Source organism: Mytilus galloprovincialis, chromosome 10 (assembly GCF_965363235.1).
Source record: "Mytilus galloprovincialis chromosome 10, xbMytGall1.hap1.1, whole genome shotgun sequence".
NCBI classification, from domain to species: Eukaryota; Metazoa; Mollusca; class Bivalvia; order Mytilida; family Mytilidae; genus Mytilus; species Mytilus galloprovincialis.
In genome coordinates, this window is record NC_134847.1 from 47,267,524 (window position 1) to 47,293,198 (window position 25,675).

The window sequence follows — 25,675 nt, forward strand, 5'->3', positions numbered from 1 at the left end:
GATAATTATCTGTGTTAAAAATATTACACATTATTATAACAATTCTAATCAATATAAAGTTTGCAAAAACAACCGTATTTTATAGTACGAAACAGAGGCTGTGAAATTGGTGACTTCCTTGACAACAACAGGTGCCCGAGGTAAACGATTGTAAACCAAAAAAATAATGAACGTTGGAAATTAAACAGTATTCTTCTAATAATTGTAAGTATAGCCTTTATTGTACCCTTAACTATATTTTATCCTTTGCAGAACTCTGTCTGTTTTATGAATGTTGTTTAGATCATTTTCTTGCATGTCTATAGAGCAAGCTTAATATGATGTTTGAAAATCAATGGATGGCACAAGTGGGATTCGAACCCTCAATGCCGGGATTTACAGACAGCACTCTAACCAACTGAACCAAAGAAGATCTTCCCCAACTCAACTGGTTAGACTACCTTCACATTTTCAGGTCTACAACGCTATTCCCCCTTTTCTTTTTCGAGCTGCGTGCAATCCATACAAGCAAATTGTAGGTCCACTACTGTACAACCCCGAGACATCTTACTACCTGGAAATACTCTGGCCAGTTCCACTTAGATATGTCATGGTCATCCTATGACTTCTGGTCAACCACCATGACCATATCAAACTGCCAAGCACCTACAGTATATACATTTTGTACACTGGGTACAAGTCAAATCGGCACCTGGTCAATTCGGGACCCACAGAAAAAGTCAAATCGGCACCTGGTTAAATCTGCATCTATTCAAATTGGCACCAATTTAAAGTCAATTCAGCATCCAATTATATTTGATATAAATTAATTAAAACTATTCAAAAAATGTACAAATGATCTTTCTATTTCTAATTATTTTTAGGGTTTTCTCAACATTCTGTGACTCTGACTGTTGTTTTGATTAGTTTCTTTTCAATTAATTGATTTTAAGAATTCACTAGTACCTATACAAATCTTTGTTGATTAAAAAGTCAACCAAACCAATGTCTTGCTAGCATCATTAAAAGAGCTGTATCTCTGATATACAAGTAGTTATTAATGCGTTTTTTCTTCACTAAAAAACTAAATAAAAAACAATGATGCCATTACGCAAGATGTTGTTTAATCTTGAGAAAGTTAGAAGCAGTAAGAGGGAAAACTATAAGTCCTTTTCATTAGTATCACTTATTATAGCAAAATTGATGCAATTCTAATTAGGTATAGCACTGTGGAATAGCACTGTGTCTGCTTCCGGTTCCGGTCTACAGCAAGTTGAAATTTTTTCTAGTGAAAAAATTTTTGGTAAATCTGTGTCAATCATACAAATTTGTGTCCATCCAAGCCAATTTATACATCAAATTACATCATTCCATCATATTATCCATATATACCACATTATTTAAACCTTTGAACGTACAACATCAGAAATATGTAGCGAAAAACAAAAGTCATCCACCACGTTTTTTTTTCTCCTTGTCCGACATAGGGAAGCCCTATACGGAACAAATCTACTGTGAAAATAAAACAATTACTGTTTAATCTTTTCCATATTGCAACAATTTGACTTAATACAGTTTGTATAAAACATATATGTCGGTGACAAAAATATTGAAAGAAAGGAAGAAGTTTTACTCAAAAATTAGAGGTACGGCGTTAGACCGAGAAACATACCTTTTTACTGATAGTAAAGGAGTTGGATTACAAGAATTTACACCGAATTCCGTTAAAGGAAATTTCAAAGTAATATACAAAAGAGGGGCAACCATAGAAAATAAACATCATATTGGAGACCTACTTCAAAAACTAAAATCGTCACCATCAGATAACCCAATAGTTTACATATGGTTAGGCACTTGTGAAATTACAAGGAAAGTAAATAGAATAATAGAAACAAGAAAATACCCATACCAAAGCATAGAATTCTTTCTGACCAAATACAGAGAAGTAAAAAAACAAATTCAAGATTTAAAACCAGGCAGCACAGTATTGTTTATAGACTGTCCATATTATTCTATAACTAGAGCAAACAATAAATATGCAATTAGAAGAGAAGGCAATGAAAGACCGAAACCAAATAAAAAACCATCTCTAGTGATAAATAAATTTAAAAAGAACAGATTAGTACAGTTATCAACAGAAATTGACAATCAAGTATGCAATCAAGTTGATTACTACAATCGTCAGATAAAACTAATCAACAGAAATACAGCAACTCCTAGGCTATCACAAGATTTAATAATATCAAATAAATCAAAAAAGGACAGAAGGGTAAGATATAGGAAAAACTATAATCTGCTACAAGACGGTGTACATCCAACACGAACTATAGCAAAGCTATGGATTTATAAACTCATTGATCTAGCGCTAGAACTATCAGAAGATAGGTGTTAGACAAACTTATTATAAGGAAGCCTTATTATAAGCTGAATGACTCTTATAGGGAAGCCCTAAATGAGTTGGATATATATAGCAAATGTAACAATTTAGAATAAATAGGGAAGCCCTGTTTGTCTATATTTAGAATTCAAGGAAATAAATTATAGGGAAGCCCTATAAAATAAACAAAGGTGACCCATACTGGAAAGAGTACAAATGAGAGTGGAAAATATTTTTTATTTAGGATAGGGAAGCCCTATACTATAAATAAAGGTGTCCCAGTCTGGAAAAAGTACAAGTAAGAGTTGAAAATATTTAATTTAGGATAGGGAAGCCCTATACTACAAGCTCAAGGGTAAATCAATAAAGGATAACATAAGATAACAGTAATAGTTAGGGAAGCCCTACTACACATACAAGGACAGTTATTTTAATCTTAAGAGTAAGATAGAGAAGCTCTATCATACAACGAAAGCAAATAGGTGTATAATTAGATTTTTAGGGAAGCCCTAGAATCATATTATCACTGTCTCAACTAGATAATAGATAGAGAAGCTCTATCAACTATCAAGAGAAGGCGTAATGACGAGACGTAACAGAGGTACATCAGTAGATGTAATGAACGAAGAACCATGGGAATGTAAAATCTGCTCAACAATATATAAAGACCCAAATGCTAAACTTCTAGAATGCCAGAGATGCAAGGACCACTTCTGTATCAAGTGCCTTAATAAATCAAAACCAGAATATGACCTTCTAAGCAAAACAGACTCAATGTGGTTCTGCGTCCCATGTAGGAAAACAGTAGAAGAACACATAGTTACTGATCTAAAGATAGAGGCGAGATGTAAGGAGATAATGGCAAATTATGAGCAGAGAATACAATTTTTAGAATTAGCTGTTGACACTAAATGTGACGAGACAAGAGTTAGGGAAATAGTAGAAGAATCAATAATTAAAAATAGCTGTGATAAAGAAATGATCAGAGAAATAGCTAAAGATGAAGCTACTAAAACAGGGGACGCTGTACATAAAAAAATGGAGGAAGCTGAAAATAAGGGAACAGGGCCGCAAAAGAAAGCAACAGTTACAACAGTGATAGAAGAGATGAATGAAAGAAAAGCAAGAGAGAAAAACCTGATTATATTTGGCATTACAGAAAATCAATCCGAGGTTAAACAAGAAAGAATAGACCATGATACAGAGAAAATAAATGAACTTTTTTATGATGCAAAAATACACCTGGAGGAAGGAAATATAATGAAAGCCAAAAGGCTAGGGAAGTACGATAGTAAGAAAGATAGTAGACCCTTATTGGTTAATCTTAAAAGCATAGACTCGAAACTCACTCTATTCAAAAATATGCATTATATCAGAGGTATACCAAAATATGAGAAAGTCAACGTTAGTAATGACCTGACACAAAGTGAAAGAGAACAGGAGAAAGTACTATGGGCAGAGGCAAAAAAGCTACAAGAACAATGCATATCGGGGGAATACCAATACAAAGTAAGAGGACCACCCTGGGCCAGAAAAGTGATAAGAATAAAGAAGTAGTGAAAAAAAGTTCAAAGGATGTAAATAAAACTGTAAAAAATAGGGAAAAGGTTTTTAACGGCGAAAATGTAAATAGTTTTGCAGTTCTACCCAAATTGAACTGTTTTTATACAAATGCAGACCAGCTATTCAACAAATTATCCGAATTAATAGTAAGAGCAAGGGATAATAAACCAAATATAATTGGAATAACAGAAGTTAAACCAAAGGTTAATAGGTACAAACCATCCAAGGCAGAATACTCATTACCAGAGGTGGGAAACTATAAAATGTATGAGAAAAATCTAGAAACGGATGAAGGAAGAGGACTACTATTATATATAGACTCAAATCTTGAATCGACAGAAGTAAATATGGAAGCCCAATTCCAAGAAAACATATTTATTAAGATCAAACTTAACCAGAATGACAAATTATTGATAGGCCTAATATACAGATCACCATCTAACAACACAAAGGAATATAATGATAAACTAACGGAATTAATATCGGAAGCAACTCAGAAAGGTTTTTCGCATATACTTAATTAATTAAGAGGAAAAATATACTGTCAAAGAAAATTGTAACCAACCAAGACCCGGAAATTAGAGCTGAGTATAACAGAGTAAGGAATAAAACAAAATCATCAGTTAATAAACTTAAGAAGAAATTTGAGAAGGGATTATCAGAAAATGCAAAAGCAAACCCAAAAGCTATTTGGAGTTACGTAAAATCAAAGTCCAAGACAAGGGAAGGTATTGGTGATCTACACACTGATCCCGACGATACTAAATCTCCAAAAACAGATGACGATAAAGAAAAAGCGGAAATATTATCAGAATACTTTGCAAGTGTATTTACACAAGAACCAGATGGCGAAATCCCTGTACCAAATTCAATAAATATTGCAAATGAATTAACTGAATTAAAAATCAACAAAGATATGATAATGAAACACTTAAAAAAGCTAAAGATTGATAAATCACCAGGTCCTGATAAATTACACCCCAGACTGCTTCAGGAAACAATGGAAAGTATAGCTGAACCCTTGAGCTTGATCTTTAACCAATCATTGAATGAAAAGACAGTACCAAAAGAATGGAAGAATGCACTTGTTAGCGCTATATTTAAAAAAGGAAACAAATCGCAAGCAAAAAATTACCGCCCAGTGAGTCTAACATCAGTTGTTTGTAAGATATTGGAGAAAATCATAAGAGAACACATAATACAGCATATGAAGCTAAACAGGTTATTCTCAAATAAGCAGTACGGTTTTATCTCGGGGAGATCAACATCATTGCAATTACTAGAGGTAATTGACAAATGGACAGAGGCTATAGACGATGGGTATGAGGTAGATTGTGTATATACAGACTTTATGAAAGCATTTGATACAGTACCACACAAAAGACTACTAAAGAAAATTGAAAATTATGGAATAAAAAACCCTATACTAGATTGGATACAAGATTTTCTATCAAATAGGCAACAAAGAGTCTCAATAAATGGTGAAGCATCAGAATGGAAGGATGTTACCTCAGGAATACCGCAAGGCTCGGTACTAGGACCACTCTTATTTGTACTCTACATCAATGACTTACCGGAAGGAGTTAACTCAGATGCTTACTTATTTGCTGATGATACAAAAATCTTTAAAATAATAAAGGAAGACGGAGACCATGAAACATTACAAAAGGATTTAGACAAATTAGAAAAATGGAGTGATACATGGTTACTCAAGTTTCATCCAGAAAAATGTAAACATATAAACATTAGCAAAAAATCAAAGCAAGATATTGAAAAATATAATCTACTAGGAAAAGAAATAAGCAGATGCAAAGAAGAGAAGGATATAGGGGTAGTCATTGATGAAGAATTATCCTTTGAAAAGCATATATGTGAGAAAGTAAATAAAGCAAATTCAATTTTTGCGGCATTAAGAAGATCATTCAAAAATCTAAATGCAGAAATCTTTATTCCATTATATAAAACACTAGTAAGAACACATCTAGATTATGCAAGTTCAGTATGGGCACCTTTTAAGAAAAAATATATCGATAAAATTGAAAGTGTACAAAAGAGAGCTACAAAACAAATACCGGGACTTAAAAACCTAAGCTACGAAGAAAGGCTAAAGAAATTAAAATTACCGACACTAGCGTACAGAAGAATAAGAGGGGACATGATTGAAACCTATAAGATCATACACAATAAATATGACCCGGAAACTAGTACTTTCCTAAAACTGATGTCGAGCACAGAAAATAGGCACAGTACTAGAACTAATAGCAGTAAAATCGTTCATCAAAGGTTTAATACTAATCTTAGGAAAAATAGTTTTACGGTGAGAATATCAAAAACCTGGAACAAACTACCAGAAAAAGTGGTTAAGGCACCGTCTGTTAATGCCTTTAAAAACAGACTTGACAATCACTGGAAAAACGAGGAATTATATTATTCTGATTACCGCGCAGTTATAACCGGAAGCAGCAGTAACAGTAATAATTACGACATAATATATGAGTCTGGTGAAGAGGAGCCGTGAGGATCCTGTACCGGAAAACATCTTTAAGTATCTTTAAGTAAGTAAGTATAGGAAGATGTGGTGTGAGTGCCAATGAGACAACTCGCCATCCAAATAACAATTTAAAAAAAGTAAACCATTATTGGTCAATGAACGGCCTTCAACACGGAGCCTTGGCTCACACTAAAAGGCTAATTTCATTCAGCAATTAGAGGACTGTAAATGACTCATACTAAACCATTCAAACAAGAAAACTAATGGCCTCATTGACTTCAGGGTTGTCAAGTCTCATGGCTTTGCGTGCTTATTTGGCAGCATTTTCCTTTGACATAAACAATTTTGTCCAAGTCTCGCGCATTTGTTTCATGAAAAGTTGGCAGAACTGGGACTTTATTATAAAGGTCAGTTACAAAAATGTATATTACAGTGTATGCTATTTAAAAATATATAGGTTTTTATGTCAAAGGATGCCTTTCCTTGTTAAATTTACCTACTTTTTAGGTTTGGAACACTTTTAACTACAAATGGATGGCATGTGCATATACATGTAGTCACATACATTGTACATTTGTACATGTACATGTAGATTCAAAACAATTTAAGATCAGCTGTTTTTGTTAATAATAAAGGATGACAAATACAAATACAATGTACTAACGATGCAGTAACATCAATAATGTTTTAATTAAATACAACTCTTTGACTGACTAACACCACAAATTGCATATATATATATATACTTTGTCTCCTTTTTAGCCCAACAATTAAAGATCTGCAAATTTTTGATCTTTTCCTCACATCATGGCAGTCCTGTCTGTACTAGCTGTGTGCAACCACCTAGAAATCTGAGTTCATATGTGTCTTGTCCTTTTATCTATAGGTGACTTTGCAGTATTGGTTTTACTCATTGTCAAAGGCTGTTTGGTGACCTATAGTTGTTAATTTCTGTGTCATTTGGTCTTGTGGTGGGGCTGTCTCATTGGCAATCGTACCACATCTTCTTATATTTATATGAATATTATTAAGTGGGAGATTTTACTATAGTTGATATTTGTTTCTATATATTTCCTTTTCAATCAGCCTCCAATTATTTTAAAAGAAACCTTGATAATTATTTAACATACAATATAAGGGCGAAATTTTCTAGGAATATTTGTGGCAGAATTAAAGATTTTGGAAATGATTTTCCTATTTTTTTTTGATTTGATGTTTTGTGTAATCGGTTATTTTTTGTGGGTATCAAATTTTGTTAATTGAAGAAAAGTAGTTTTAACTTTTTGGTTCTTCTCAAGTCTGGATATGACCATATACATGCACATGTACATGTACATGATGTGGAAAATTTTATTATTTTACTTTTTTTTTAACATTTAATCTTGTGGATCACCTTCAATTTTCCCACTATATAAAAAAAAAGCTATAACACAAATACATTTGAATCCAGAGTAGTCTTTACGTTCAGCCACAGGCCCATCAGCCCAGGCTTGTAAAATTGCTCTAGGGTCTGTAAAACATAAAGAGATCTCTACAGGCCATCAGAATCTAGCTAAATTTCTCCAAAAATTGAGATACTGGCCTGTAGATTTGAAACTTTATGATAAAGACTGCACAGTAATCAAACTTCATAAGGTGGGTTTTGCAGCTTACTCATTCTTTAACTTTTAACTGTGCTTAATATATATAATGTATTCTTCAAAATACAAACAATAAAAAGTACTATGCGAAAACATGTTTTGACACAATTAAGTTATCCTGTTCTTGTCCTTTTACAATAATCCCATGCATTTTGAACTTTAATTCAAAGGTCATCTCTCCATTAACGATTAAAGGCAATTTTTTTCTGGTCTCAAGGGTGACCTATTTTAATATAGAGATTTGACTGCTTTACAACTTTTACCTATATCCCAATGCATAGTCAAATATATTTTGATAGTTTGAATAGTTGATTCCGATGATTTAACTATTTAAACTGTTTTAGGAAGCATGTTTACACCCCTTTTAACACTAACATAAATATACTAGCTTATGTTCTATTGACAATTGATATAAAGGTTTAATTTTGACATTAAAAATTGGGAAACAATGAATTCTATTGATTAGTTAATTAAGATCTGTGGATTTCATATTGAATGTATCAAATTTTGGTTCCGACGTCCGTGAACTTTTTACTCTTTCAACTTCTTTTCGGGAACCACGTAGAAGGATCAATATTATGAATCTGTTATTTTTCTCTTCTGTTGAAGCATATGATAAAAAGATCATAACATGTCATTTTTCATATCGCATGTATTATCAGCCCTCGGTCAATATCAGCCCTCGAGCCATGCGGCTCTTGGGCTGATATTGAACCTAGGGCTGATAATACATGCGATATGAAAAATGCCATGTAATAATCTGATAATATTGCAATTTCTACTTGATAATTATACTTTTAGCAATCCATGTTCTAAACATTGTTAAATTAGTAATGCTCTCTGTTTCAAATCATATGATGTATTCAAAGCTATAATTCCTATATAGATAAAAAAAAAAACAAACAAAAAAAACACATATTCTTTGATAATGGGTAGAGTGAAGTTAAACTGTAAAAACATAATATGTTGATGAAGATGTACTATATCAATCATAACTACACAAACAATGAAATAAAGACTATAGTTGAAAAGCATCTTTATTTAAAAAAACCAACATATACAGTAAAAAAAAAAAGAGATTCGTTAACTCGTGATACACACAGAAACGTAGACAAAAAAATGAGCAGTGCCTTTTCTTATCATAAAAAGTGCCCTGCCCTCCACTGGCACCCTGCCCCTTTTGATTTCTAGCTAGAGCACTGTATAGCTTATGTTCTATTGACAATTGATATAAAGGTTTAATTTTGACATTAAAAATTGGGAAACAATGAATTCTATTGATTAGTTAATTAAGATCTGTGGATTTAAACAGATTGTTGAAAGATTTATAAGATATTGATTTAATTACGGTAACTAGACCTATCGATATAATTGAGATTCCCTATAGTAACTACCAAATTTGGAGACTTTAGCTTTCTTTTGTTTAAAAGTGATGAAAGTGAAAATGAAAACACTGAAAATTCCATAATTTCAAAGGTAAAATGTAATATTAATATATTCTTTGATCATGTTGATGCATATATATACATTTTGTATATGTAAACATTTGTTATTATGATTTATAAAGAGTATTTTAAAAATTATCTTGGAATTTCTTTTTCCCTATTCATTGAAATAGAAAATGTAACCTATATTTTGACTGCAGTTTGAGTACTACATTTGTACTTTGTACGTGTAAAAATTAAATGTTTAATAAAATGATCTTTTTTTTCAGGTACATGATCAACTGTTAAAAGATGGCATTAATACCTCCAGAATTGAAGGGTATTCCCACAATATTTGGAGAGGTGCTAGAGAAAAATGTTACATTTTGTATTGATACGTCTGGAAGTATGTACAAAAGTCTTGACGTTGTGAAGGAACATTTGATAGAAACCTTACTAAAACATGCTAACAAACCACCACCTAGGTCTTTCAACATCTTAGAATTCAATTCTGATGTCACCCAATGGGCCGATAAAATGGTTAAGTGTTCACCACAAACTGTGACTGTTGCTACAGATTGGATTAAAAATTTAACCCCTAAAACAGGGACAAATACCCAAGGCGCTTTGCTGACTGCTTTGTCAGATTCTGCATGTGGAGCTGTGTACATTGTCACTGATGGTCTAGCAGATCAGCATCCGGTAGACATTTTAGATAGTGTGTACGAAGCAGCTAGGGGACGTCCAATACACTGTATATATCTGAGTTCCGAGGAACGTACAGACAGTGTGGCAGTTGAATTGTTGGAAGATCTAGCTGTTGAATCTTATGGTTCATTTCATATCATAACATTAACAACACATGGATGTGTTGAACGAATAACACCAATTTATCGGGCAGATCATGCTGCTGAACGCTTAGTCAGAACAGCTAATGGTACAATTCATAGCCAGGACAAAATGTGCAGTATGTCAACATCACTTGCAGTGGACCCTGAAGAAAGTTTGTATCTTACACCTCGAGTCAATGCATTTGGGCAGTATGCCCCATATTTAGATCCTGTTTATCCTTATCAATATCCTGCGTATGCTCCAGGCCTTCCGTGGAATGCCTATCCGTTTAGGTATTATTATCCACATGGTTGGAGCAGATATCGTCCAGCAAGGAATTATTTGAAAGCAAAAGATGTCATGTTAGGGAGCATTGAGGGTGATCTCTCTCCTGCAGCAGGTGCCCTGTTGATTGGTAAAAGTGTGTTGGCTCGTAGAATGGATGATGGATATTTTTACCAGGGAACAGTCAAAAGTCAGGTAAGCAAGTTGTTGAAATTCACATACCCATATAATGGGGCCTTGAGAAATAAAAGTTTTAATTAAGTCCAAAAATTAAACTTCAATTGTTTGATTTTGCTCACATGTATATGTACCTACCCAACAAAAAGCAGCCTAATCAAAAAGTTACATGACACAAACATTTTGACAAAATTATTTTACAAATTTTTTAGTTTTTTTTTTCTGTTCTTCTGTTGTCTTGTAAATCATGATTTTGCCCCCCCCCTCCCCCCTAAAAAAAAGTTAATACCAAACCTACCTACCTACCAAACACTACACTACAAGGCAAGGGTAGGCATCATTAAACAATGAATTTCTTAAGCCTAGCCTAAGATCATTGTTGGATATTTGGTAGAGAGCTGATAATTGAAAATGGGAGGTCGAACGGCACATATAAAGATCACAAATTATTGCAAATATTTAATGAATGGCTATCATTTATTTTGAATTAATATTGCCATTCATTATAAAGAAATTTCCATCAAAAATAAGGCTCAAAGAAATTTTTATATTATTTAAATTTACAATAAAAACATACACACATGTTGGCATGTCAGAGTGGGCGTGTCGCCATAAAAATTGAGAACATTGAAATAAAAGTAATACTTTTAACCAATCAGAAGACAGCAATAAAATTGAGAATGAAAATACACCAAATTTATTTCTTTGAAAATGAAGGATAAACTTGGTTTAGATACATTTAATTTTGTATCAATAAAAATCATTAGAGAAACAGATTCTACCACTAAATCTCATGTATTACGATATCTCTCTCGTCTCAACAGCAGTTAAATTTTGAATATTCAATAAGCTCGGCAGTCTCTCATTTTATTATCACATAATGTCATTTACATTGTAATTAAAATGGAATGACTCCAGTATGAGTGGAGAAAAATATGCATTTACTTGTTCTATAAAAATAATACTTTAATATTTGAAGTAATTGGATTAAGTAAACATTGTAAAACATAAAAAAGAAAACAGGTTTACTAAGAATTTGCTTGTGAAATTTGTGTTCTTAAAATCTGCTAACTAAATATAATGGAGTTAAAACATTCAGACAACAGCTAGAAAGAAAAGAACAGTCTATTGGTAGAAAAATCAATATGCATACAAACATGTAATTTTGTTTCAAAGGTATCAATTATAAACCTTCAAACTGATTTTTTAAAAGACATATTATATCATTTTACCAATTATATATTATGTCATAAAAGTCCACTGTTAGAAATCCAGTCTCTTTTTTAAATGCCTCACCCAGGTGAACAACCAAACACACACTAAAATGTCTATAGCCTGTTAAGTGCAACAAATGGCTCCCTATTAAAAGTGAATAGACAAAGATCTTTATATATGATATAGGTTAATAAATCATTGTAAACTCTTATGTTGATATCAAATTTTGAATAGCTTAATGCAAGCAACGTTTACAACATTATCCCATAGTGAACAGCTTCAAATATTTCATATCTATTAATGTTTACTTTGTTAACTTGCAATTGTTTATATATATTAACCAATGAAATTTAGTAAGAGCTGTACATTCACCTTTGCTATAGGTATTGGTAACTGAATTTAGTTTATAGAAATTGAAAATAGAATAAATGCATTGGAGCTATAGTTATTCATTTTTATACAGAAACATGACAATATTCACAAAACTTATAATTATATCAGGCAGTTGAAATTGTAAATTACCTCCCTTACTTTGAAACAGTTAAGCAGTCTATAAATTTAATATTAGATTTCTCTTTTAGAGAGACAATTCTATCAAAGCAAAATAAGGAGAAAAGATTTACATTATGTAAAACTTTATTTTGTAGTCTTTATTTTGTTTAAGGGAGGGGGGGGGGGTTAAAAAAAAACCAAAGTACATGTACCTCATATGCTTATTAGTTAATTAAACCATGCTAATATAGTATACATGTATATGATGGACTGTGGAATTTTCTATAAAACTTCTAAAACTTTATTCTATTTCTTTGATTTAGATTTTGTCAGACAAATTCCTGGTTGCATTTGGTCCATGTAAACACGGTAAATATAAAGATACAACTTATCAAGATACACATGTGTATGACATCATTGATTATGAAGATGCTAAACGACACACAATTCTGGCTGCCGATCGTGTACTGGCACCATGGGAAGCAGATGGTGAAAGATTTGCTCCAGGAATAGTCATTGATGGACATGAGAAAAGACAAGCCCCAGGTAAGTTCTTTCTAGGTATTCTTATACTGTGGATTCATTTATTTTCGTGGGAACCAATTTTAGTGGATTGAGGAAAACTTGCATATTTGTTAATATTTAATTTCGTGGTTTTGCCAAATTCTGCCTACATTCCTTTAGAAAATTTGTAATTTGTTGAACACTTAAATTTGTGGTTCCCATATAAATGCATCTGTACCCATGAATTCCACGAAAATTAGTTTCCAACGAATATTAATGAATCCACAGTAAATTATAATTGACAATAACCAAAATGACCATCAAATATTTTTTATTAGGAAAAAAAGTTCATTATTATTAACTTTATTTGACAATCAAAATTGTTTTAAACATATCAAGAAGGGAGCAGGTGCATTTCAGACCCTAATTTTGTCTAAAATATTGTGCACACATTCATGTAAAAGTCAACATACAAGATCTATTAGAAGAAGAATAATTTTATTATAATTGTAGCAGTTCAGAAGTGTACATCATACATGTACAGTGTTCTTGTACCTGTCTCTGAGCAATTAATATAGCTTGGTATAGTGCACATGTCTGTTTTTGACCTCTAGATTTCTTTCTATTTTTGGGTTACTGTCTCATTGATGTACTGTCACCACATATTTCATTGTATTCAAACGTGTGATAAACTAGAGTTTTCATCATTCCTTAAATTTTGAATTCTCCGTATATATTTGGCCAAGAAAAGCTCCAGGGAATTGTTTTTAAAATTAAAAAAAAAAGTGATAGACATTCTGAAATATATATAAAATGGGCCTTATATCTATGTAACTAAAACACGTTTGTATAACACTTCAGTGATAAAAGCAACTGTAAAATTTAAATGTCAGGTTATGATTCCCTTTCAAACATACTATCTTTCATATTTGTCTTTTAATATTTACATTTTACTTGATAAATATATATGGACAGATAAAGTCTGAAGATGTTTTACATAGAATTAGAACTATGTACAACTTGTTGTCATAAACAGTCTGAACTGAAATAAGGAATTGTTAAAACATGTGTTGGGAGCTTTTTTTTTCTTCATTTTTATTGATTTTTTGGTCTGAAATTTTTGTGTTGGAGTGATTGCAACATATTTTCTTTGCAAATGTATAGTTTCTTTCAGTATGTTTTTTCCAGTAACTTTTTTTTTCTAAAAGAAAATTTGTCATGTCTACAGTTAAAGATCTTCTTTAGTTTGTACATTTATAATATATAAGCATATAGATAAGATGATCTGAGTGTTACAGATTTTCTTTCCTGTTAACTTATATGTGACAGCATGTTTTTTTTTTAAATCAATGTAAATAAAAAAAGTCTTTGGTATTTGAAGGATTTAGTATACATAGCATAATGACCTTTAAACCTAGAATATTTCAAGAAAAATAATCTGCTCCTGTTTATATTAGAGTATTGCCTGAAACTCTGAATACCATTTATTCCTTCATCAGGACTTCCCATTTGGATGGTTTTACATTAGTAATTTTTTGGGCCTTTTTGTGAACCAAGACTCTGTGTTGAAGACAATAATTTGACCTATAATGGTTTACTTTAACAAATTGTGACTAAGACTAAGAGGGAGAGTTGTCTCATTGGCACTCATAGTCATACAACATCTTTTTATATCTATTTGTAGCTGAAGTGATCTAAATAGATTATCTACAAATATATTGTTTCTGTCATTTGCACTTCTATAGACTACCAGTATACATGTACATTATATGACTATTGAGAGCTTATATATGGACAGAAAAAAGATAATGATATAACAGAGAAAATTGATTGTGAAAAATATACACAGTACCGGTACTGTAGTTGTTAATGAATTCAATATAAAAAGGTATACAAGAAAGGCAACGACAGGGGTTTGTCTCTCTACTAGTATCAACTTCTTTTTCTAAAAAAATATTTAAAAAAAAAATAAAATCTTATTTTTAATTTTCAAAAATTACTTATTTATATAAACTGGATATAATTTATGCAGTCTTTTTAAATGAAACACCTAATAGAAATGAAGATAGGATAATAAATGAAAACCCCAGTAGTGCCTCTTGACAAGTTTCACAGTCTTAACCAAACAATGATTGATTTTTCCTTTTCTATTATGTATAATATTCTTAATATTTGATGATCATTAGATATATAGATTTACCTATATTTATTAAGTCAATAATCCAAATGCAATCATACATGTTTCTTTTGCCCTCAATCTTTGTACTATTTTTTCATTTATACTTTTAATTCCAGAGAGATTTAAATTAATTTGTAATCCATTTTTTGATACATGGACAATTTTTTATTTGTATGAAAGCATGTTCTTTCTTTTTTTGTTATACATACATAAAATTATTACTGAAAATAGGATATTAAGGGCATACGATACAGTTACAGGGACGGTAATGACGTTGCTAACTTAAATTGTTATTTTCGCGACGTCAATCAGTGACTTGTCAGGAAAAGATGCAGTTTTCGGCTGATTTTTATCATTCAAACTGATACAACTTGAAAACGAGTTCATGGACCCCTCTTTTTTAAAATGATATTTGGTTTGATTACGTAAGAAGATTATGTGTACCAATTTTCATGAAAACGCAAATAGTGCAATTTTTTTTGAAATTTGATTAATATATTATACAGCAAAAAATGATGTTTTTTTCCTACATTCATGATCATTTGATAAATTTGAGTTATTTGTAAAAGTAAAATGTACAAATTTATGTAATATTCATATAAAACAAAAATTACAAATAATTTATCAAAAACAGATCATGTTTATCATTTAAAACAAAAAAAGTTTTGTAGTTCTATCGAAAGGAAAAATACATTCACAAATCTGTATTATGAGAAAATATCTCAAATTTGAACCTCAGTTTACTCAAAAAGTAGCATGTGAAGGTATATTTTTTATTACATATTTAATTTAATCAGGTAAAAAATAGCCTACATGCAAATTTTCATCAAAATTTAAATACGGGATCAAAACTGTATCGTATGCCCTCAACATAAAAATATGATATATTATTAGTCTCTACCATGGGAGCGACTGTGCAAGTGGTCTAAGTGTTCATCTTTCACTATTTGGTCAACAGCTAGGCTCTGTCAGTCTGAACCTCCCCCTGTTGGCCCCTAACAGGAAAGGTGTGTAAGAAGTAAATCTTCACAAACTAGGGTAATTTGCCAGTTAAGGTCTGTGGTTCTTTCCACCAAAATATTGTGATCTGTAGTGCTGAAAGTGGCTTTTGACCTCAACAATCAATCAATCTTTTATCATAGAAATGGTGTGTTGATAAACTGAAAAATAATGTCCCTAGAAAAAAGCGCAAATGTCCTAAACATCAAAGCACAAACTTCCCTCACCGAATTTAATTTTAAGAAAAACAAACAATGGTGTTAATTATATAATTTATAAGATCAAATGATCAGATGGTGTGACAGTTTAGTTGATGGCCTTTTGTAGTACTTAATTAATAATATTACCAGATTAATAGATTAATGTAACAACTTAACACTTAGATTAATAAAATGTAAACTTTTAATAAATCTGCCTGTGTCAAAATATTATAATTAAATATAATCTGACTTAATTTATTAGATTATGATTATTCATTACACCAGTCTGACCTGATTACAATAAATCAAACAAATAATTCTAAAAAAAATTCTTAACATGATATTTGTGCGAAAAGGTTAACTTTTAACAGCTACTTTTTTGAAAAAAAAACCCTTTTAATATCCCTATACCAAAATACAACGATTTTGGCAATACATTAAATAAAAAACAAACAAAAAATTATGTCCACATGCAGTGGCATAATTTACTGAACATTTCTTTAAATGAATGTGTCCACAGTATTTACTGACTGAGTTATAAACCATTGAGGGGTAAACAAAAATTTAAAAGAAGATTTTTTAGCTAGATTAATTTTAAGATTAAAAAATAGGATCATTTTAAGATTGCAGAGTTCTTGAATGGCTTTTTGATAATTCAAATTCAATATTTGGGCAGTTGTTAGGAAATTTAAATGATTCATACTAACACAGCACTGAACCATGTCATGACCGTGAAATGAGAATTTAAATATTTTTATTTCGTATCAATGTTACATGAATACATTAAAGGTTTTGAGCGAGAAGTTTTCTTTAAAGTTTAACATAACCGACCACTTTGTTTTATTTTAATGTTTATCAATAGATCTAACTTGATGAATTAAATGGATCAAAGTGTTATATGATTATATCCCTTGATTCTTCTTAGAATATTTTAGAGGTTTAAAATTTTATTCAGTCAGAAATTAAACGTAAATTTCACAGAATATTCTGGTGTAACTTAATGTTTAAGTAAAAAAACAAATCAAACTGATTTATAGAATATTATTTTATATATATGGAAGATGTTGTATGTCAGTGCCACTGATACAACTCTCCATTCAAATAAGTCTCAAAACAGAGAGATACACACAGAAAATATCAATTGAAATGGCTTAACTCGATCAATAAGAAAAACAAATGTATTAATAAAATAAGTAAACATACACATGATCTTTGACACAGTTTAAATACAATATGCATGATCATATGTAAAACAATGAAAGAAAGCTTAAGACAACTATAAATTTGAACAAAATAGCACACAAGTGTAATGAACAGTGATCTATAGTTAACCTCTTTGTCATTTGGTCTCTGGTTGATAGTTGTCTGCATTGGCATTCATACTATCTCTTATATTTTTATATATTAAACAGCAAACAATGATTTTATTTCAATAATATAAGAAATAAACAGAATGATATTTGCTTAAAAACATTAATCAGATTAAACTGGGAACAGATAACTCACAAATTGACTTTTATGTACATTTTGTGAGTCAGCAGCCCACACATACACATACACTCTAGAAAAAAAGTTTATAATTGTACATATCAATCTAATCAAAAAGTTTTCTCATTTAAAAAAAATAAAAATAATTTCAAATTTCTTGGAACTCCAGGATTCTATTCTGTAGTATCATATTGTCTCATTATCTCTCCTTTTAATTTCATTGCATCTTTATGTTGATATGAATTGAAATTGGATTATGAATATAATCAGTTTTTATACTTAATCCCTTTACAGGTCCTGAAGATGATGTTTTAACAGTAACATTTTCCAATGGTAAGACAGCTCAAATTCCTCCACATACTGCAATATGGACACCAACAACTGTATATGAACGACTAGCTTTAGAACTTAAAATGCCAAAAGAAGCAAGAGAGAAACTCCAATCTCAAGATGAATATCCAAAAGAATCTTTACCAGGCTATCCTACATCAGGACCAGAGGCAGAGCCAGAAGAATTTGGAAAAGCCCCACCATTTGAGTTTAATTTAGACCCAATGGTTTTGGAAACAAGGCCATGGCTTAGGCCTTACATACATGTACCTTTGGGACAGACCTTGGGCCATACAATGACACAGAGAACAAAATCGGCTGTCCGAAGTGAGGAAATAAGCAAACTTGTTCCTGGTTAGTGTTAAGATAAATATTTTTGTCAAGAATAGTTTTAATTGAAATCAATTTTAAATTATTAAAAAATGTTAACACCATTTAACATAAGCTTATCAGTCTTCAGTGTAAATGTATATTTTTCATCATTTCTGAGTGAATACAGCATTTGTAATGTCAAATGATTCTGTAATTGTTTTGATATCAACAAAAATTAAACATATTACATGTAGCTTAACCTTTCATGTATTTTGGTGTGAGCATTGATTTTTATAGATTCAGGAAAAATATTTTTTTTGTGTAAGAAAATTTGTTGCTTTGAAAAGGTCTGCAGTCAAGCCTATAATTTTTTTGGGGGTTCATAACTAGAATTTCCTATATGATAGCAACGAAAATCGCATCCGACATATTAACTTATTATATATAAGAGCTTTTTGTTTTAAAGAAGTGAAATTGAATGGGTTTTTTTCTGGAACAATAATGGCATAAATTTACACAAGTGTTTATATTTTGCAGGAACAACACTTACAAATGGCGAGCTTGAACGAAAAATAAGTATGCAGCTGAATGAACATAAACAATTACTTGATGAACAAGAAAAAGAAAAGGTAGGAAAAGATAAAGAAGAAACATATTGTGGAATATCAGACAAGGAAAAAGAAGAACAAAGAGTAAGAGAGGAAGCTTTACTGCTAAGACAAGAACAAGAAAGGGCAGAACTAAGAGAGAAAGAAAGAATACAAATGCTTAGACGAGAAGAAGAAAGGAGAATGGATGAGCAAGAAAGACACAGGTTTCTGGAAGAATTAAGAAGAAAAGAAGAAGTAATTTCTGGAAAAAGACAAGTTACCGAAACTGAGGAGATAGAAAATAGATTACAAGAGCAAAAATTGGCAGACGCATATGGTGAATGGAAATCGGCTGAATGGGAATTAGCATTGGAAACAGAACGATTGGAACATATAGCTCGACTTGAAGAAATTGAAAAGTTACGGGAACTTGGTGGTGATAGATTATTGCAAAAGAGACAAAAACAGGAAGAAAATATGTTTAAAAAGTCTGTATCATTCAGGGGTGATAACGAGGTCAAACGAGAACGACCACAGTCAGCACAAGTTCTTAGGTCTGATACTGGTATGTTTATTTTTAAGCGTTATTGTAACATCTATGCTATCAGTGATTATTTTAATGTTTTTAATCAAAACAAATATAATTATCACTGCAATATGATAAAGGAACAAAATTCAGATTTTTTTTTTTAATATTTACATGCATACAAATTAAAATGCTTATTTTCTGAATTACTTAATTGAATTTCACAAAATTTAACAACATCCATTTTTCTACCAGTTTTACCATCCATCATCAGGGATTTATATATATTCAAATATTCAAATGTTGTTGCTCGTAATCATTTGTTGCTTGTTAAACTATGAAAAATATTCATTCATATTCAGAATAAGAACAAATAAAACAATTGATCTTGTTATAATAGCTTCTGAAACATAGTTAAAATGAAATAAACATCAGTCAATTTCAAGTCACACTACAGTAATCAGGGACAGACCATTTGCCTGACAGAAGACCAGTTTATAGCTTCTTGGAAACTGAAGTTTGTAAATTGTGAATTGATGCCTTGAAAATTGGTACTGTTATCCAATCAAAATGAATGTTACAAGCAATGTTGTTTTAGAGTTACATTTCTCATCTTATTTAGTCTATTTTTTTGTAGGTGAAGAACAGTTTGACTACAGAAGATTTGCTGTTGATGATATGGATATGTCCAGGAGAAGCAGATTAGGTCTTTATCGTCGCTCAAGAAATAAATCCCCTCAGCGACCCGCATGGAAAAAATATTGGAAGAGTGACCCTGCTCCTGAGATCATTGCACCAAATACACATGGTGCATTCAGAGAAACAGCTCTGCAATGTCCTTTAGAAGCTAGAGATCAAAGAGGACCATATATTGGTAAGGAGGTTATCAATTTGAGTTTGTTTATTTGAAAATCTAAATATGGAGCAAAATTCTCTATTAAGGACCGGTATATAAACACATTAACACATAATGCATTTCAAAGGAATTTGGCACAATGAAAAAGGAAAGAAAAATAATAAAGAATTTTAAAATAAATTCAAGCTGGCTTATGATAGTGTAATATGATGAACATAAAACTTGCATCCCTTTCAAAACATGAAAAGAGAGCATTGAAAACCTGCTTTTAAGATATTTTACTATCATAGATATTGTTCTAGCAGAATTTGGTTGTAAACAGGCATAGGGGCATTTTTATTACACTGACACTTGCTGTTTTGAAATCTGCAAGATTAATTTAAATTCTGAAATAAAGGAATTCTTGACCACTGTCAAAATAGTATTATATGGTAAATGTGATGGACAAAATTTCATGATAGGAAATCACTTCTGAAATTATAAATGTGTTTTTTTTTTTATAAATCTGTTAGAGTGGGGTGCGCATATTTGCCTGGGACACAATTTCGCCGTTTTATGATTTTCAGGTGTAAAAACTTCAAAGGATGGCTGAAATGGAAGAAATATGCCAGTTAATTATAATTTTATAACTAATATGATTATTTTTTTAAAATGAGACAAAATTGCGGCACTTCCCGCAAAAGACCGAAAAACGACAACGATTTTTGGCCAATTTCCTGAATGAAAAACAGGATTTTGAAAGAAGTATTTCTTTAGTAATTTTTTTACTGCTTGTCCAAAATTTCAGTTCTTTACACCTTTGAAATGTCTGCTGTTCATCTATAATGAAATTGATTTGATAAATATTGTTTAAAGCTACAGTTATTTGGTTTTAAATAGATGTGTAAAAACGGCGAATATGTGTCCCCCATTGACAAAACATCAGGAAATTTCAAACATCATTTAATCTAACTTTACAGATGATTATTTTCAAACAAACGTGTTTTCAAGCTTTAGAATGCTTTGTATTTGTAGTTATCTTCATATAGAAATATCAGTATACTTCAAAAACATATAGACCTGAACATAAACTGTAGAAAACATGGAAAGATATGGCAAAAATGAGCACCCCACTCTACCCGTTTTGCATTCATAACAATGTCGCAATAATTTCTGAATTGACATTTCATGAGTATGCCAAACAATAAGCATTTTGTTTGTCATTTTGCAGCTGAATGGACAAGTCCTATGTCTAAGTATGTAGATAACTACGCCACACACGATTATTCCAATTCTGTTGAATTACTTATGAGGCACCCACAACCCCCTCCTCCTAGTAAGACAAGGACAGAAGTCAAACGACAGGTGGTTCAAAGGCATCCAGCAGAAGAGAAGGAGGAAAGACGAATGAATTTTAGGTAGGATATTTGTTGTAATCTTTCTGACCTCCTAATTCTGTTCTGTGACAACATGTTGGCTCCACTTGTTATCCACATTGTAAAAAAAAAAAATTATTAGCTTCTGTTATGATATGTGGCCATTTTTTAAAAGTTGTTGCGGCTGTGAAACATGTGAGAGCACAGTCCATATAGAAAAGATGAAAATTGCTGACCCAGACTGTGGCTGCTAGTTTCTATTCGAAAATCATGAAATATTTATTTTAACATTTATCCTTTGTTTTGTTATTAAAAAAACAATCTTTTATTGCTGTTGTTCATCATAAATTCACCTCTATTCAGCCAAAATATGTATTGACAGGTAACTTACTTTTTTAACCATCAATTTATAATTTATTGATCATTTAAAATTTGTGACGCCTACTCGAAATCTGTAAAAAATTGGTATCCATCAAAAATAATTGTATGAAATAATTCTTTGCAGGAGGCAGCAGGTACAAAATAGGCAGCAAGCTTGGGACAAAAGGTCAAGACAAGAAGACAGCATGAAAGAATTGATGCAAGACCATCATCGTGATCGTGTAATTGCTCAACTAGAACGTGACCACCAGCGTCAGGTCAAAGAACAACAAACTGTAGAAAAGGCTAGGGAAGCTAAGAAACATATCAGTGCTGAGATACGGTCAAAGATTGAGGCTAATCAGCTGAAAGAGAGAGAAAGAGACCAACAACGAATAGATGCTTTGAGGCTGAGGAGAGAAAGAAGGGAGGCAATTCAGGGACAACGAGCTCGAGAAGTGGAGCAAGTCGAAATGAAAAGACAGGTATGAAAAAATAAATTATGACATTACATTTTTTTACCTTAAAAAAAAGAAGTTTTCTTACATGACACAATGCAATGCTGATTTTGGCAGTTTTATTCATGTGTGATGAACTGAATATACAACTACAATGTATCGGCTGAAAATTGTTTGAGATTTTAAATGAAAGTAAAACAAGAAAAAAGTATAAAATTTTCTCTGCTTTTGAAACGAGTCTCATGAGTATTAAATATAGAATTTTTAGTATTTCTGTTCAATTCAAAATAAATGCAAAATTTTTAGTTTCTATGTTGTTTTTTTTTCGAATAAATTAAGGTTACTTGGACTTTGACTGCCAAGCAAAATGAACAGTAAATTATGACAGAAAGAGTAATTTGAACATCACAATTGGTGCATGGTATTAGCTGGATACCAAAACAGGATATCCATGTTATATATGTTTATTGCATAATTTTATTTGTACACAATTATGAGTGTAAAATTGCTGATTGCAGGATAAGTAGAATAGCTTGATACTATAATTCAAATTTAAAACAAAACAAATGTTTATAAAAAAAGAACAAAATCTCTTCTGTTGTAAATATTATAGAAACATTATTTTTATGGGTTTAAAATTGCATGGTTTTTATCTCTAAAATATTATTACACAGGTAGTCATTTTCGTTGATTCAAAAATGATGAAGTTATATTCTTTGTAATTTAAAATCTTCATTTAATTTCATGAATAAAGTCTATCCACTAGATTGACATAAATCAAACCCAAACTTCTGCTTTAAAAGTATTAAAAGATTATGTTTATGTTATGATTTCAGGAAGTCAAAGAGAGAAACTCACAAGCCAGATGGGATTCCCATAATCAGAGACTTATATATGAAGATAACCAAAATCATAACGAAGATTGTAGGGTAAGAGCCGCCAAAATAAATCGCATTCAGCATTTCCGTAAATTGGAAGAACAGGGACAAATGAGGAAGGATGCTAGAATTGGTATTACTAATCAACACATAGCAATGTACCAATCTCAAGTGTTACCATAGATAAATTGTTCAATAGGTCAAAGGTGAAGGTCAAATTGTATTTGTAAACTAGTCTGTTTGAAGAAGTAGAATAATGCTTTTAGATAACTCACTGAATGTGTTAACTGTCTTAGAAAACTAACAAAGGAAGACTTGTTTGCCGTTTTACAAGTACTGTAGAGATTATGAACATGATTTCATTCTTAATTTTGCTATAGAAAAAACATGTGCTCTTTATTTTTAATCAGTAATTGTTAGACCCAATACAAATAAACATGATTTATGAGAAGATATAGTTGTTGGCTTATCAACTTTTTTGAAAATATCCAGAATGATTCAAATTTTAAAATTTGTATATACAGCAGAGGGTACTGTTTGATATTTCAAATATAAGTTATCTCCCTTATATAGTAAACATTTTTCAAATATGAGTTATCTCCCTCATGAAGTAAACGTTTGTTGGTATTTTCTGTCTCAATGTATATAATTAGAATTACCTAGATTAATGCGCACAGATGCCTTATAGATGTAATTGCTCAGTTTTGTTATAGAAGAATTAAATGAATTGTTACATGTATATTTTTATATATGACCCCCAGCAAGAATGTGATAGTGTTATTAGAAGTTTATTTTATTTGATGATATGTGATAATAATTTTCGAATATTACAAAATATGTAAATGTAAAAGTCTTTCTCAATTTCATGTTACTCTATAGACCATTTTAACGGGTTAGATTTGAAAAAAAACCCCATCTTATTATGAAAAATAAAGGCAACAGTAGTATATGGCTGTTCAAAAATAGATTGAAATGAATAAGAAACAAACATTGATGAATTGAACACTAATATTGATGAATAGAACATTTATATTGATGAATAGAAAACAGATATTAATGAATTAAAAGTTAGTAGAAATGAATAAACATCAAATTTATTGGAATAAAAGTTAAAAAAGTGTATCATATAAAGTCTTTTTATCATGAATATTCATATTATTTTCAATTTTACTTTCATTTGTCATCATCATATATTCCAGTATGGAAAATTTGTGATTTATTCGTGTAAAAATGCAATTTTGTGATTTCATTATCATTATGGCATGTGTCGGTCAAACATTTATTTGTGAAAGAATAGAAAATGTGTGTTGATTTTACATACTTCTAAGTTTTAAATTGTTGAATGAAAGAAAAATTGATTCTGATTTCTTTTGAATCAGAAAATGTATTGTATAATGAACATCAAGATGTTTCGTTATTTTATTGATATAAATTAATTTTTAAATTTCTAATTGGGAACACACTTTTATAAATGTGTAGATGTTTTACAAATACATATGTCATTTGTACTGTATAAGGAATGTCTTAAAGTTACAGCTATGTATTTTAACTTCAATTACATTTAAAAGTTTAAATCATGAAATCAAGTACTGTCATTTTTTATCAGAACTTTTTTTACCATTTTATTTATATGTAAATGAAGACGGCATCAAATATCAAAATTTATATAAAATATAGAATGTTTTATGTTCATGCTGTATGATTTATAATTGCCTTTTTTTTTAATTTTTTTTATTTTATGAAATTTTTTTGTAATATAAATATATTTAGAAGTGTTCAGCATCATATTTTCACATTAGCGTGTGTATGAAGATTTGAACTATTTTTAATGATGATTGATCCAGAGCTATTTTTAGTTTAGTTTGTAGTGTAATTGATACACATACAGTCAAGTCTGGTAATTCATTTGTTTGGTAAGTCCCTGCATTTTGATCAGACTTATAGGATGAACAGAATTACTAGCCATCATTGTAAATCATTTCATTGCTGATGATGTGGGTTTTTTAAAGACTTAAACATGTAAAAAATGATCAAAATACCGTCCAAACTAGATGTCATTATTTTTTTTTAAATGTCCCCCAACAGTGTTGTTCTTAAAACCTGTTTGTGTTTAGATTCATATTGTTTTTATGTTAAATGGAAGTAGTATTGCATGTAGGGTACTAA

General features: G+C 30.9%; 1 protein-coding gene across 1 annotated transcript; it reads left to right on the forward strand.

Annotated features, from left to right (window-relative positions):
- The first annotated feature begins 99 nt into the window (after positions 1–99).
- LOC143047689 (uncharacterized) lies at positions 100–23,841 on the forward strand. The gene is made up of 9 exons (XM_076220895.1): positions 100–204; positions 9,765–10,785; positions 12,798–13,020; positions 18,139–18,528; positions 19,024–19,641; positions 20,240–20,476; positions 21,669–21,855; positions 22,319–22,658; positions 23,468–23,841. Exons 2-9 carry the CDS (start codon positions 9,787–9,789, stop codon positions 23,690–23,692), a joined length of 3,219 nt encoding a protein of 1,072 aa, XP_076077010.1. The 5' UTR covers positions 100–204; positions 9,765–9,786; the 3' UTR covers positions 23,693–23,841.
- Positions 23,842–25,675: the final 1,834 nt, after the last annotated feature.